Genomic DNA, 16,954 nt, shown 5'->3' with positions numbered 1-16,954 from the left:
CTCTGGCAGCTGACAGGCAGTGACTGATTGGCACAGGGGTACAAAAAGTCCAGTCTCTTTGCCTCAGTCTGGGACCTACTCCAGGGTGCAATGCCTGCTCAGAAGCCCCCTGGGGAATCAGGCTGTAGCTCGTCTCTGGGTGACAGCTCATCTTTCTTAGCTTCCCCTCTGCCTTCGGCTGTTTCCCTCCCTCCCGTTTCTCCTGAGAGCGATCCCTCTATAAACTACTTGTACAGAATCCCTGCCTCAGGCTCTTCTTCCAGGAAACCCAACCTAAGACAGCTGACATCGGACATGGTGGTCACACAGATCCGGGTTCACATGCTGGCTATGCTTCCTCTACAAGCTGATAAACCTCTCCAAGCTTTGCTTATCTCTCTGAAGAACAGGGATATTAATACATATTTACCTTGTAGGGTTTTGGGGAGGAGTAAATGAGAGAAGACACGTAAAGTCCCTAGTAATTCACCCTCTATGAATTACTGGTTCCTTTTCTCTGCCCTTCAGGGAAGTGTCTGGCAACATGCAGGCATGTGTCTGCTGGATGGGACATCTAAAGTCTGGAGAGCCATAATGAAGAGAGAGGAAGTTATGTTCAAGGACTGATTTTTCAGCTCTCACCAATGGGGACAGAGGAGATCTGAGAATAAAGATCCAGCATCCGGTTGCCATCCACGTCGACCAGGTAATTGCCTCGGCTCTCTTCATAATTGCAGAAGAAATGCACAGCATCTGCGTTCTTGGGGAAAGAAGACACTGAGTCAGGCTCCCTGCAACTCCCTGCATTCTTAGTGTTTTAGGATTAAGCTTCAATTGGTGAAATAAACCATGACCTTCCCAGTCCACGGACATATGGAGGGTCTCTGGGTGCTGGCAATATGGCATTTCTTGCCCTGGGGGTAATTCCATGGGTGATTTGCTTTATGAAGCTGTGAATTTTTATTTTATGAGGTTTTCTGTATTTAGTCTATGTATTACAACAAAAAAAGGTTGATCTAAAACTCTCAAGGAGATTCTGATAAGATGTATATGGTAAGACTTAGAGCACCCATTAAGAAAACTAAAAAAATATATAGCAATAATGAAAGAAATGAAAATGTTACAATGGAAGATACTCACTGCAAAAAAAAAAAAAAGTAAAAGAGGAACAAATGAGATATGAGACACAGAGAACAAAAAGAAAAATGGAAGATGTAAATACAACCATAGCAATAATAACATTAACTGTGGATGGATTAAACAAGCCAATCAAAAATCAAACTGTCAGACTGAATAAAAAGATTCAGCTATAAGCTGTTGACATGTGACATTCTTTAGATTCAAGAATACAAATAGGTTGAAAGTAAAAGGATGAAAAAAGATATACGATTCTCAGAGCAATCAGAAGAAAGCTGGAATGATTTGTACTAATAACAAATCAAAAAAAATTTTACTAGAGGTAAAGAGAGATGACATTTTATGATGACAAAAGGATCAGTCCCTCGAGAAGATATAACAATTATAAACATATAAGTACCTAATAACACAGCCCCCAAATCCATGAAGCAAAAACAGAATTGAAGAGAAAAACAGTTCCACAAGAATAGTTGGGAGACTTCGATACATGGCTTTCAATAATAGATAGAACAATTAGGCAGAAGATTAACATGGAAATAGACTTGAACAACACTCTATACCAATAGATCTCACAAACATCTATAGAACACTCCATCCAACAATGGGAGAGTACATATTCTTCTCAAGCACATACGGAATGTTTTCCAGGACAGACCATATGCTAAGCTATTAAAAAGGCCCAATAAATTTAAAAGGACCCAACTCACACAAACTATGTTCTCCAACCATGATGCAATGAAATTAGAAATAACAGGAAGAAATTTGGGAAGGTCACCAAAATGTGGGAAAGAAACAACACATAAATGATGAATGAGTCAAAGAAGCAATCACAAGGAAAATTAGGAAAAAAAGGTTCAGAATAAAAGTCAGCTGCATTTTCCTTTTGTCGTTTGGAAAAGAGCCAGCACAAAGTAAGCATCTGTGTCTCTCAGTGAAATTGTAATAGAGAAGCAACGGAAGGAATGCTATCTCATCTCCACTTACTTGAATTATATTCAGCTGTTTCATTAACTCCTGCGGGCAAGAAGAGCAAAAGTATTATAGCAAGGACACACTCTTCCAAAGTAGCTTAAAATATTGCATGTCTGCCCAAGTCTTGGAGCTTCCCCCCTTTCATGCCAATAAATTAATAGTTAATTAGCCAACAATATTACAAATATTTTTAAATTGCTTAATATACATTGTTGGCAGGAAACTACTCCTGCCAGTTAAATTACCAGTACAACAGACATACGGGAGATGTAGACACTTGGAAGATAACAATCAAACTAAAATATTTAACAACAAAAAAAATTAAGCTGAAGGCGTTTATGTAGTGGCCATAAAAGCACTGGTTCTTTTTTCATTCAGGAAAATAGGCTTTAATACTCTGTTAGAAAAACAAAATCAACTGAAAATGTAAATGTTCAGAGACCCATTCATAATTATAACCTGAACACTCCAAAAACCACTGTACAGGGGACGGCCCAGTGGCTCAGGCAGTTGGAGCTCTGTGCTCCTAACGCCGAAGGCTGCCAGTTCGATTCCCACATGGGCCAGTGGGCTCTCAACGACAAGGCTGCTGGTTTGACTCATCGACTCCAGCAAGGGATGGTGGGCTGTGCCCCCTGCAACTAACAACAGCAACTGGACCTGGAGCTGAATGGCGCCCTCCACAACTAAGACTGAAAGGACAACAACTTGACTTGGAAAAAGTCCTGAAAGTATACACTGTTCCCCAATAAAGTCCTGTTCCCCTTCCCCAATAAAAGCTTTAAAAAAGCAACAAAAAAGAAAACAATGTACAATTCTACATAGAAACTGGGAATAACAAACCAGTTGCTTTAATAGTATAAAGATTTCATCGCTAAAAGTGATTCAAAGTAAAATAAACTTTAGCATTTAGTCAAAAAGTTATATATTTCCACATAAAAATAGAAAATATTAATGACAACAATATAAAAAATTATTCCAAGTATTACACTACTATTAAATTAAAACCCACTGTTCCCCAATAGAAATATGCATGAAAAAGTCTCTCCTTTTGTTAGCAAACACAATAACTACAATTATTTATCAGTAAAAATATTTCTGGATTTACAAAACAGCTGCAATGACAAAAGTGGTCTCTTTGAAACTAAAAGAATGACCCTGGATAAAATCTGCAAAATATGCAAAGAAAAAAGATTAATTTGTATTAAAAAGGTTTACACTGTTATTAATATTTTTTAGGTGCAAACATTAGAAACAGTATTGCATATCACAACACAGAGTCAAGGTTAGTCAGCCTTCCAAAATGTGTTATATATGGGTTTTGTGGCATCTGTGAGAAGCTCCAACCTCCCTCATCTGATTCATTTGTGTCTCTTCCATCTCACACACTAAAATCTACTCCAGGGATTCAGAACTGCCCAATGCCTCTCACATGCCATGTTCTGTCACCCTGTATGCCTCTCCACATACCATGCCCCTTGCCTAGAAGAGAATGCATTCCTTTGGCAAATCCCTCCTTTTTATTCTTCAAGGTCAAGTTCAAGGGCATTTGCTAACCAGGTCCAGTGCCATATATCGTTGCCATGTTCTTCCACTGCTGGTGGGATGTTCTGCTCCAGCCCTTGACTCTGGACTCATAGCCAGCCATATGACTTGCTTTGGCCAACAGAACAAGGTGGAAGTGACGGTGGGCCAGGGTGAAGCCTGGGCCTCAAGAGACCCATAGCATGCTCTCCTCTGCAATCACCATGAGAACAAGCCCAGCCCAGCTTGTTGAAGGAGGAGAGACACATGGAGCAGAGCCAAGTCACTGCAGGGACCAAGACAAGCCTAGTCTATACCAACCGATGGTCAATCATTCCCCAGGTATGGAGATGGGCCCAACAGAGTTGCCTCCCCAACTCCCAGTTAATCCTAGATGCATGAGAAGCAGTCTGTAGGCTCCCGAGGTTTTGTGATTATTTGTTGCACAGCATGATTATGGCAATAGCTAACTGATACATCTCCTCTAGGCAGCCTTCTTTGACTTCTTAAGGCAGAATGGCTTAATGTCCCAGATCTCTACTGGTGGACCCTCTGAAAGCAGCTAAGAATACAGTCCCTAAGCTCAGCTGTGTTTTTATCTCATGGACGTCTTTTGCTCGTTTCTGAAACACATCACTCAGATGTGTTCAACTCACCCGAGATCTGGGCCCTGGAACTTCTGTCTTCATCAAAGGCCCATCATAATCAAATTCAACGTCAACTTTGGCTGCAGCCTGACTGATATGTCTGGATCCTGTAGTGAAAAAAGGTGATAAGAACCCCTGGTGATAGCAGATATAATGAGAATTCTGCCCTAACAAACACCCAATGTCCCCAACAGAGGCAGTACCAGAACCTCAACCCTGTCCCAGCCAGACTGCCCCAGGACACTGAGTCTGGCCAGACTTGGGTACCACAAAAACACTGAAGATTTAAAAATGGAAAAGCCCAGTGCCAGTGATGGTGGAGGCAAACAGGCATGCTAACGAGCTGCTGGTGGGAGTGTAAGCAGATGCCAGCTTCCTATTCCTTTTGACCGAGCAATCTCATAGTTTAGGATTCATCCTAAAAAAATAGTGAGACCAGTGCACGAAGATGGAGGTTTAAAATATTCATAATAGTACTGTCTCAAACAACAATAAAGAGAAAACAGCCTAAATGTCCAACAATGGAGGGTAGCTGAATTGAGTAATGACATATTCCACCATTGTGTGGACAATGGAATATTATGCATCTGTTAATAGTTTCAAGATAGACAGTTTGCATATTTATGGACATGGAAAGGTGCAGAATGTGAAAAATCAGATTATAAAAATCATCCAAATTTTGGAAAAATTTCATCTATATCCAAACATATATAGAGACCAAAGTATCTGAACCTCAGTACTATTGATACTTTGGGCCAGATAATTCTCTGTTGTGGGGGCCCATCTGTGTGTTGTAAGACGTTTAGTTGTATCTCTGGCCTCCACCCACTAGGTGTCAGCAGCAACTTCCTCAAATTGTGCATCTAGTTGGAACAACGAAAAATCATTCAGGAGAGAATAATCAGATGTCTAAATTCAGGTGGTCCCCACTTAGAGAGGATTTTTTGTTAAAAAAAAAAAGTTTGGGGCATAAGTCATATGCCTGAAATTCATTTTACATTTTTTTTTGCATAGTAATAACCGTACAGAGGGTGTTTGAGTTCCCAGGCTAACCATTACAAAGCTTTTTAGCTTAGCATGTGGCTGAGACATAAAGGGTAGACTCAACCTAAGTCTCATGGATCCCTGAGTGCAAGACAGCATTATGAATGTGAGAGAAGTGGGTAATGATTTACAACCAGTAACCTCTAGAAATCCCTTTAATGTCCCTGGTCATCTTTTATTTTCCTGGTACATACTTGGTCGTTTTGAAATGTTAGTTCCACTTACTTGGGTTGCCATAATTGCATCAAACTAAGGAATCATTAGACACTTTATATAAATCATACATGTGATCTCATTTCATCTTTACAACTTTTAGGGGGAGTCATTATTGCTTCCATTACATAGGAGAGGAAACTAAAACTCAGAGAGGCAAAGAAACATGCTAGTATCTCTTTCTCGCTGACACACAAACACAGACAGACAGAAACACACACACACACACACACACACACACACACACACACACAGAGCTTGCCAAACCATACAAAGCCATGATATTAGAAAATATATTTAAATTCATGCTTAATTTTCCACAATTGCTTTGGATATCAAAGAAGGTTTCTGAATTCATTACGTAATGTAATAAATTATGTAGTCCTTTGAATGTCAAGTCCAGTTCAAATCCAACGGTATCCTTATTTTAAGGCATGAAGAAACCAGCTTTTGTTGTCTTCTGTTTGATCTTATAACGAAAAGAGAATTTCTAAAGAGCTGATTCTATTAGCAGAGAGCTAAGGGTCATGGAACATATTGATAACTTTTTTTTTTTTTTTTTTTACACTCAACTGGTTATCTCTTCCTTGGCCAGAACTCAGGGTTACTGGTCAAAGCTGATTCCAACTAGGCCTGCATAAAACAGGGATGCAATCCTGGATACAAATAGCTCTTAACTGGTGATGACCTTGCTTTGTTTCAGTAAAGGGGGAAAGTAAAATATTCAAAATTAGCAAGCTGTCCTCCAAATGAGGACATGCAAGTCCTTCCTTTCTCCAGAAAATGTCCTGACATCACAGTGTCGCAATCAGATTTCTTGGGAATTGGAAAGTGGGAATAATGGGAATGGAAGTAGTTAGCAGTGGGAGCTGCAACTATGAGGATGCCAAGACAACGAGTTAAATGGGAACTGGGAGTTGAGGTGGGGAGAGGTGGTGGAGAGAAGGTGACAACCGGTCCACCGGGATGGGGATGTCCAAGGACAGGTGCAAGGCAGATGGGGTTGTTCTAAGAACTTCATTGGTTCCTACCATGTGCCAAGTCTTTGTGGGTATGGATGGAAGAGGGCCAAGAACGCTGGGCAGAACTCCTGAAAATCAGAGCCTGGTAAGTGTGTTGGCAACTGTGCCATCAGAGAAAGGAAGATGGGGAAGCTAACATGTATTCGGCCCCTCCTGTGTGCCAGGCAGGCCCTACTTAGGCAAACTCTCACCAACTCTTTTAATTAATCCACAACCCACTTATGAGATGGTATTATTTTTCCCATTTTACGATGATCAGAGAGGTTAAGCAACTTTCCCAAGGTCACACTGCTTAGTGAGTTGCAAAGCCAGGATTTGAACCCAGGTCTAATACTTCTGCTTTTCCTACTGTGTCTCAATTTTGACTTTTTATAGAGGAAAATAACCAAATACTAATACAACCAAATACCAACACAATACCAATGATGATATATAATGTCCTCTTAATTCTCTTGATGGTATATAACGCCATAAACCAGAAGAGAAAAAAACAAGATTTGAGTGATCGAGGAAGGCTTTTCTGAGATCTCTTACATCAAGTCACAAGAGCAGATGTCCATTTATCGAGCACTTGTGGTGAACGTACCAGGAGGTACAAGGATTTGTACATACCAGGAGGTAACAACGTTACAAGGATTTAATCCTCACAACCCCCTAGGAGGTAAAATTATTATTCCCCTATTACAGAAGAAGACATGAAAGCTCAGAAAGGTCAATTAACTTGCCCGAAGTCACACAACTGGCAAGTGGCTAAGCTGGAAATTTGTCCGTCTGACCTCTCCTTTCCCAGATACTGTGAATGTAACTGATGCTATTTTCGATTTCATGTAGTGTGAATCTTTGAAATGAAACATTTGCAGCAAAACAATTCACTTCCCCGAAAGGCAAATTACTATCAGAAGCACAAGAAAGGAAAAGAAGTTTGAATTAATAGTGAATGATCCAGAATTTTCATTCATGAATAAAACAGCACCCCCAGTAGGCAGGGAGACGCCCTGACACACAGCTCTCTGGGTCCAATAATGATGCTTGCCACCCTCAGTGACCGTACCATTCCAGAGTCAATTATTAACTCCAAACTATAAAAACAGCCATCAAACGTTTCTAACGTCCTCTTGATCTTTATACTGAGGGTAATAAATGAATGTAATTTTCCCAAACAGCAAGGGTATGAGCCTGGCCAAAGTCAAGTTCACCTGGAATTGTTTGCTCTCCTTCTCTTTTAAACAATCTCATCTTCCCCCCCAACTGTCCACCCCACTTATTTTTTGATAACATGCTCATTGAGGAAAATAGCAATAGGCAACAATGAAAAAAAACCCAAAAACCCCAAATCAAAAAACAAAACCAACCACCAAACACATCTAGTTTCAGAACCTAGAGATAACCATTTTGCTGGCTAGTCTGCCAGTCTCTTGTACTCTGTTTGTCAATATAAGACGGTGGTGGTAGTGGAATAAAACAATGCCATTGGGAACACTGTCTCAGGCCACGAACAGTGTTTAATGGCTTCATCATGTTTAATGGCTCCTCAGCACTCCGATGGGTAGAGACACACACACGGAAGCATCTGCACACAGTAGGTGTGCTTCCAGGCTGAGGCTGTTAACCTGGGCACTCTCCTGCTCTCTCTCACTCCAAGGAAGCAGCTGCCATGTGGTGAGCTGCCCTAGGAAGAGGTCCACGTGACCTTGAATCCAGCACACCGACATCAGTGAGCTTGGAAGTGGAGCCCGGTTCTGATGGTGATCCTCAGGTGAGATCACAACATCAGCTAACAGCTCAACTGCCCCCTAATGAGATGCCTGGAGCTGGAGGACTCAGTACGCCGCTCCTGGATTCCTAACCCATAAAAATTATGAGATGATAAATATGTGTTACTTCAACCTATTAGGTATGGGGGTATTTGTTGTATGTCACACAAGGTAATTAATACAGTGGTTAAGTGTGTGAGTCCTGGAGCCAGACTGGCTCAAAGCCTGGTTCAGCCCCTTGCTAGCTCTGGGCAAGTTACTTAATTTGAGTCTCAGTTTCCTGTTTTATGGAGTTGTGGTGAGGACTATTGTTAGTTACTTAACATGTATGATAGAGCACAGATTCCTGTATCTTTGTCAACACTGTCTTAGTATTAAAAAAAAACCTCTATCTATCTATCTATCTATCTATCTATCTATCTATCTATCTATCTATCTATCTATCTATCTATCCACCCATCCATCCATTCATCCATCTTACTAGATAGGCCAAATTGATAGGCCAAAAGAAAATAAGAAAAATCTCACTGTATGGTTTTCTAAATCAGGCACAAGCATGCCAAAAAAGATCCAACTCCAGCCAAGAAAATGCAGAACTGAGCAACTCTGGCTTAGTTACTTCTGCTTTTTGCATCGTGTCTCTGCATCCATGCTGATAAAATGGGAGCGAGGATACTCCCCATCTTACTGTAAATATCAATGAAGTAGTTTCACGGGAACCATTTCTTCTGCTACAAGAGATTTGTGAAGGGAGGATACCCTTATTATCCCTACTTTCCTGATGAGAAAATTGAGGCTTGGAGAAGTTCTGCACCCTGGTTAGGCTCACTTGTCTAACAGGTGGATGGAGTCAGTAGCCCCATCTTATGAGTTCCAATCCACCTCTCTTTCCTAGTCGTTTCCTTGGAAAGGCTCAGGTGTCCTTGTGAATGACTTTCAAAGGCTGAGCCACATGTGCCACCAAGCTGGAACCCCGCCCCCCTCCAGGGGGCGGAGCTCTTTTCTCTGGTATATCCTCAGCACCTAGTCCAGCAGCACTCGGCACTAAGCAATGTATTTCCCCGAAAATAAGACTGGGCCTGGGTCTTATATTAGTTTTTGCTCCAAAAGATGCATTAAAATCAAGCTAGGGCTTATTTTCCGGTTGGGTCCTAGTTTCGGGGAAACACGGTAGGTTGCTCAGCAGTGCTACTTATGGAATGAAGGAATCTTCCATGCCCGCGACTCTCCCTCCTACTACTTGGAACACACCACACCTGCATTGTTCTGGTTTCGGGTTATTTTTAACGTAATAATGGGTAAGCATTGGTATGCTTCTTTTATAATTAAATAAGACAAAACAAAACCTCGAAACCTACTCATAACCCTGCAAAGCTGTCAAGGTCACGATCAACAAGGAAAGACTGAGAAACTGTCAGAGCAGAGCAGACTAGGGAGATATGACAACGGAATGCAATGTGGAAACCTGGGTTGGATCCTGGCACAGAAAGAGGTATTAAGAGAAAAACTGGTGAAATCCAAAGAGAGGACTGGAGTTTAGTTAATGGTGATGTGCCAAGGTCAGTTTCTTAGTTTTGGACAAGAGCACCCTTGTGATGTAAGTTGGTGACAACAGGGGACACTGAGTGGGTGAGGGGCATATGGGATCTCTCTAGAATACCTTTACAAATCCTCTGTACATCTTAAATTGTCCCAAAATAGCACATTTATTTAAAAATAAAGCCTGCTAATACTCCGAGGAGAGGAGTGAACATTCCTGCTTTTTATCCTATCCAGGGCACAAATACTAGCAGTCCACATTCTTCTTTAGCAATTTGTCTTCAGAAGGCAGACAGGACTGACAACAATAAGGGGACACTTCGATGACAGGCAGGGGGCTCTGGGAGAACTGGGGGCAGACTGGAAGCACAGGGTGTCTGAAGGGAGGCTACTGCTAGCCTCTCCCTCTCCTGGAACTACATGGAAGCACCCAGAGGAGGGATAACTCAGCGTTTGGAGACAGACTCACTTGCATTCGGGTGGCTGTGAGATCTTGGGCAAATGACTTTGCTTCTCTGAGCCTCAGTTGTTCCACCTGTAAAATGGGATTCACTCCTACCTTCCTCGTGGGACGACCAGGAGGGAGGTTTCATGCAGGATGCTCACTAAATGAAGCTCACTTGGCTAAGTCGCCTGAACGCAGTGAGACAGAGAGAAATGGGAGCATCTGAGAGAGACTGCAGGACACAATGAGCTGGTGCGGATAGCCGACTGGGTGTGCGGTGTGAGGAGGTGGGGGGGATGGCATTCCTGGGAGACCACTTCCTGTCCAGTGCCCATGAAGCACAGTTGGCCTTTACGTCAATTACAAGGACTTTTGTTGCTTTTTTGGCAGCAGCTCAAGCTATGTGTTTTGCCCAACGGTCCCTAAGGGGATAGCCTGGGCCCTTCTAGCTGGGACCACTATCTCCATGCAAGTGTGGCTCCAGGAGGGATCAGCTCCCTGCCCACTGCAGAGCTGTCCACTTGGGGTCAGAAGCATGTGGCAGAGATGGGAGAAGGGGAAGGAAGGTGATGAGGACCGTTTTATGGGGAATGGTGGGACAGCACCAGAAGCATTGACTGGCCAGTCTATTTATCCCCAAGGATTCATCCAGTCTGGAATCCCTAGTCTGGATTATAGCTTCTGCTAGGACCAGTTCTTGCCAAGACCCCCAGGGCTTACCTGGCACAAACAGGCGATAGTTGTGCTGGAAGCTGCAGACCAGCCTCTGCGTGAGCAACATGGAGGCCATGGCCCCCTCCTTCAGGAACAGAGACCCCCGTCACACACTCTTGCCCTGAAAGAACCAGAAATGCTGAGTTAGGCCAGTGAAGACCACTTCCCCTCGGACCCAGGATCCCGCCCCCCACCAGATAGTGGAGAAGGTTCTTCTGACATTAAATCCTTTGCTTTCCACTGAATATACACTTGAAATCAAAGCCCATTCATGTGCATTGTCATTTGACCTTGATGATACCCCAGGGTCAAAAAACAAACAAACAAAAAAACCAAAAAAACAGAGCCACTTTAAAATGGAGCTGAAGCTGCCCTGCCAGAGGGACTGCCTTGCATGTCTTATGCCTCAAACCTTGGAATGTTACAATAGGACAAAATAAACTTTGGACTGGGATTAAAGCAAACTTTTTCCCCAAAAACTCGCTTGCAAAGATAACAAAAAGCAGAGATGACTACCGGACTGAAAATTAAAGACATTGTTTAGAACTAATGTCATTATGTTATCTGCGCCAATAGAAATACCTTGCTTCTACTGATGTAATTGCTCTCCTTCCCTTTCTCATAAATACCCATCACCTTTGTCTCCTAACCGGGACAGTATTTGGGCTTCTGCCTGAATCAGTGCATCCTGAATAGCTGTTCTTATTGATCTCAAGTAAATGCTGTTTGCCTCTCACTTTGAAAGCCTTTTCATTTTTAAGTTAACACCAAGTAGGATGATTACGCCCATTTTCTAGATGGAAAAAGAGAGGGCATAGAATTGGCTTGAGGTCCCTCTGTAGGAAAGCTCAGTGCATCATCCACCTGGGACAAGCAAAGCAAGTCTGTGTTCTGCACAATGGAAGGACCAAGACGGAGGAAACTTCAGAGCAGACATCAATGTGGGAAGCTGGGAGCTCTCTTTGCCGTCTTGCCACACAGAACATTGTTGGGCTGTCTGGGAATCCTGTGGACCCAGGAGAGTATCTGGTGGCTCATTTTTTTTGGGGGGGGTGTCCATCTCCAGCACTACCAATCATCCCAAGTTTGCTCAAGACAGACAGTTCCCGGGAGGTGGGACTTTCTGTTTTGAAACTGGAAGAGTCCAGGCAAACTGGATAGCTCCTCTACACAGCAACAGGGAGTCAGGGTCCCTATTTCAGAGATAAACAGATGGAAGCTCAGAGGGATTATGGTGTTTGCTCTTGGTCACAGGATACCTTGGGATTGTGTGACCCCTGAAGCCATTGCTTTTACTCATTACAACATATCCATTAATTCAGCGAATAACTAACTGTAGTAGATACGGGGCTTGATGAACGCAAATTATTTCAGAGAGGAAATTTTATTGCTCTTCACTAGAGGACATATTGTTGAGAAAATCATGGGCTTGGAAAGTGTGACCACAAATTAACTGAGAAAACATACTCTTTTCTTGATTTTTTTTTTCATCTATTCCAGAATATCTAACTCAATGCAAGCCTGTTAATTTAGCAGCGTGGTAAGTATATGGAGAGAGCAGTTGCTGTCTCTCACTTAAAACCATTTCTCTCACATGCCACACAATTCAATTCCATTACAGTGTTTTTAAAAATGGGAGAATCTCAGAGAATTCACGTATTAACATCTGAACGCTCTGCAAAGGGGAGAGTCACACCTGCACACTTTCAACTACAAAATGTCACATTGTGAAATATATCCCGGTGCCATTTTATCCCGGTGCCATCCGCAGTTGAAATCCACCTTATAACGGAACCTGATCTCTATCGGACATGAACTCTCAGTATAATGTATTTCCAACATCAGCAGAGTTAACGTCTTTTGTTCATTTTCCCTAGTCTATTAATTCAATCAACAAAAATTAATTAGGCTCCTGTTACAGGCCAGACACAGCATTATTTAGGTACAGAAGAACCTAAGATGGATAAAACGCTTCTGTCTTTCCAAAGCTCCTAACTTAGCGGTGGAGGAATGAAGGGGGAAGTGTACTACCGTGTTTCCCCGAAAATAAGATCTAGCCGGACCATCAGCTTTAATGCACATTTTGGAGCAAAACTTAACATAAGACCTGGTCTTATTTTACTATAATATAAGACTGGGTATTATAACATAATATAATATGATATAATACAATATAATATAATACTGGGTCTTATATCAGACAATGTCTCATGTTAATTTTTGCTCCAAAAGATACATTAGAGCTGATTGTCCGGCTAGGTCTTATTTTCGGGGAAACACGGTAGGCTGCTTCATCCGTTGTGTCCATAAATTCTTCAAATAACCCGGCAAGATATGTACAGTCTATAAAAATTTTCCAGTTCACTGTCAACAACTAATTCTGTATAAGACAAAATGGAATAACGGAATCATGACTATCTGCTCGTATGAGCCAGGTGCCCTGGGAACACAGAGAGATTAATTCTGGCGGAGTTACGATGCCAGTCATGTGTTACCTGAGATGCACCTTGGAAACCTGGGAGATTTACTTAACATATGTCTTTGCAATCAACTTGCTTTTTAAAATTTAAATAAAGTGTATTCCCTGGAAACTTTTCCAATCACCACCCCACCACCCTCCCTCAAAGTGTCATTTGCCACAAACAAAGGTGATTGGGGAAAAAAACGGTATAAAGTCAAGGCAGGTTATTAAACTAAAAGCTGGGTCTAGTTGACGGTCCAAGGTTTCAGGCCTCAGCTCAGCTCTCTTTCTCCTGGAATGGGAGACAGCTGTTAAAGGCAGGCTAGCATCAAACAGGGACTTTTTTCCATGACATGATCAGAACTGAAAGAGAAATTTAAATCAATCAATAACGTAAGTAGCAAAGAGACCATCCACGTGCATGGCAAGTGAGGGTAATTTCTGTTTTTCAGGCATGCAGTGGACCTGCCAATGCTGTTTCTTACTGTGGGTCTCGGTCAAAACAAGAGGATCCAACCTGATAGCCAGTTCTCCACCAATTCTCCAGTCGGCCCACTTCTCCCCATCATTCTTCCTTCAATTAAAATGCTAATTAGTTTTCTATATTCCCTCTTATCAGCATTGAGCATCTGGAGGTGGGATGGAATGGGAGGACGCAATGTTTAAATCCATAAGGTGATAGGATTCAGGTGAAAGGGCAAAAAATTAATATATTTAAAAAATCCTCTCACGGTGCTCTGGAGGGAAGATGAATAATGGTCAGAAAAGGATCAGAAAGGGCAAAAAATAAGTATGTTAAAAAATCCTTGATATGAGGATCTATGATATTGTATTCTATTTTTACATATACTCAATGTTTTCCATAATAAAAAGCTTTAAAAACAAACAAACAAACAAACAAATCCTTCCACGTTGCTCTGGAGAATGAATAATGATTGGAAAATCAGCCACTGTTTTTTATTCACTTACTACATGCTGCTTATTGTTCACGCACTAGGCGCCATGTACCTTCCACATGTAATTTCAGTCACCTGTTATGTTTGCCTTGTATGACAGGCTCGGAAGGTTAATGGGCTTCTCCAAGGTCTCAGAACCAGTGATCTGGCTGGGAGTTCTGCACCTCTGACAGGGCCCCACCCAGACCAGCTACCCCCCCCCCCATCTCACTGGTGTGATCTGGGCATAGGAGAAGCTCCTGAGGCGAGTTGAGAACTAACCATCATAAGGGGTGGATGGTGGACCCGACACTACACGGCCCTCAAATCCCTGGAAAGGGTCCTTATTTTGAAAATTAAGATTTCAAAGATACAGGGAGAAAGAAGCCATGCTGGCTATTTCAGAAAGTGGTATGCACAGTGTTGAATATGAACCCAGCCTCTTTTACTTCCTGTGTGACCTCAGGCATATTAAGTAACCTCTCTGTGCCTCAGCTTCCTCATCTGTAAAATGGGGATAGTACCAATTGAACCCACCTCGTGGGCTAGCAGAGGGTGGTGAACTGAGACTTGCAACTTGGCGTACTGCTGTATCCCCAGCCCCAGAACAGTGCCTGGCTGCAAACAATCATTGAATAAATAGTAAACGCTCCACAGACATCCTATGAAGATGGTATCTGACCCATCTCTCCGCTATACTGTCCTGGGAACACGAAAGCTTTGCATGCATCATTGGCTAGAAATGGACCCACCAGACCTCTCTGGGGAACCACAGATGCACTCTCTCATTCTCCTATCTGCTCTAGAGGCTGAGACAAAAGTGCTGCCAGAGGCTGGGGACATTCCTTTCCAGTCTGCAGTCCCAGCCGTTGGCTTTTCTGCAGACTCAATGGGACACAATGACACACTCAGCCAAGTAGGCCTCTGTCGTCAAGGCCCGGGGTCGCCATGGCAACCAATAAAGACAGAGCCCTGGGCCTCTGCAGATGGCTAACAGGGCCCCATTCTTAGGGCTGTGATGATGGCGCATTGGAACAGAGGCTTCTTCTTGGCCCCGGCTTCCCTCCTCTACCCCAGCTCCTGCAGCCTCCCCTGGCTCTCTCTGCAGCCCAGCCTCAGCTCTCCCTCCCTGCATTGCTAATTTCCTAGACTCTGCCTTTTGGGGCATCATACAATCATTGGTTAATTGTATAAGGGGCGAGGAATACTGTCCTTGGAAAAAGGCAAGTGTTGATTTCTAAGAAGGATGGAGGATGCAGTTGAGAAAGTCACATGCAGCAGAAATTGGGTACAAATGTGCCATATGTTGTTAGCTTGATGACTCTGGGTAAGTTGTTCAACTCAACAGAGCCTCAGTTTCCTCATCTGTCAAATGGGAAGAATGAAACCCACCCACGAGGTCACGAGACACTCAGTTTGGTTAGGGCCAACTGAAGAACATACACAGGACAGAGAAGGTCAATGCAGACCATAACTCAGCTTCCAAAGAACCCTCTACCATGTAGGGAAGGCATTTCTTCTAGGGCCTGCAGGGCTGGGAAGGGCTATTTGCATATGTGGTGGCCCTGCTATGAGCCTGAACTTCCAGGTTCCACGAGAGAGGAGCTGGTCTGCCCAGACCTTGTCCATCCTCACCCACCTGTGTCCCAGTTTGCCCTGCCTCCTCTGCCCCCACCTGCCAGGCTCCATCAGGGAGAATGAGGGGAACTTAAATCACACATGGCAGGGAGGATGAACACAGCGCTGCCATAAGACAAGTAGCGCCCCCTAGTCCGTGAACAAAGTGAAGGAGAAAAAGAACAGACAAGCCTTCCAATGCAGGCCCTCTGAATGTTCTGGGGTAGGAAAGAATTAGGAAAGAAGCATCTGTGAACAAATGAGCTAGTTTTGGATTCCCAACCCTACAAGCGAGGAGGACAGAGTCTGCTTTAGGAGGGGTGCTTATGACAACGCGGATAAGCTGCCCCAGGCCAAAGCCACAGACGGTCCGGCCTTTAAAACTGGCGTGTTCAGTTACAAACCTTTACGGAGCACCTGTGCCAAGCCCTGTGAATACCACGCTGAAGGACATGAACTTGCATCCCCATAAGAGGGCTAACAACAAACAAACAAGTAAGAGCAGAGTGATTGGAAGAGATACATGTCCTGTTCAGAGAACACAAATCATTTTAAGGACTCCATGAACTGCAAAGTATGCAAACACCAGTGTATAACAAAGGCACCATTTTTTTCCTTCCAGGTCTGCATGGTGGGCAACTCGGAAACCCCATGTTGGTGATCAGTGTTAGGGTGTGCGCCTGACAGTATCCTACCGTCCCTGGGAAATACCTTAACATTTCAGTAATTCAAAGGAGCTTTCATTTATGCGTGTATGTAGTGATCTGCTATGATTTAATGAATGAACGCCTACTGCGTCAAGGCTTAACACACACTCTCATCCAATCCTTGAAGGCAAATACTACTATTCCCATTTTTCAGGTGAGGAGATAGGCCCAGAGAGGTTTTGCCACTTGCACAAGGACACACAGCTGGAGAGAGTGGTGCTAAGTTAGGGCCTTCTGGGCTTGA

At 43.1% G+C, this 16,954-nt stretch overlaps 1 protein-coding gene across 3 annotated transcripts in view; it reads right to left on the bottom strand.

Moving 5' to 3' along the window:
• The window catches only part of ABAT (4-aminobutyrate aminotransferase), a 67,046-nt gene that overhangs the window by 27,299 nt on the left and 22,793 nt on the right, over positions 1-16,954 (bottom strand). For all 3 annotated transcript variants that reach the window (XM_033101173.1, XM_033101175.1, XM_033101174.1), the window contains exons 2-5: positions 10,997-11,111; positions 4,269-4,366; positions 2,101-2,130; positions 622-739 (exon numbers count right to left, since the gene is read on the bottom strand). In XM_033101173.1, the coding sequence (XP_032957064.1) occupies positions 622-739; positions 2,101-2,130; positions 4,269-4,366; positions 10,997-11,066 (316 nt within the window). In that variant the 5' untranslated portion in view covers positions 11,067-11,111. The remainder of the gene's footprint in view (positions 1-621; positions 740-2,100; positions 2,131-4,268; positions 4,367-10,996; positions 11,112-16,954) is intronic.

The sequence above is a fragment of the Rhinolophus ferrumequinum genome, assembly GCF_004115265.2.
Source record: "Rhinolophus ferrumequinum isolate MPI-CBG mRhiFer1 chromosome 15 unlocalized genomic scaffold, mRhiFer1_v1.p scaffold_54_arrow_ctg1_1, whole genome shotgun sequence".
Lineage (NCBI taxonomy): Eukaryota > Metazoa > Chordata > Mammalia > Chiroptera > Rhinolophidae > Rhinolophus > Rhinolophus ferrumequinum.
Note: the sequence above shows the minus strand (reverse complement) of the source record. Positions and strands in the feature narration are given on the sequence as shown.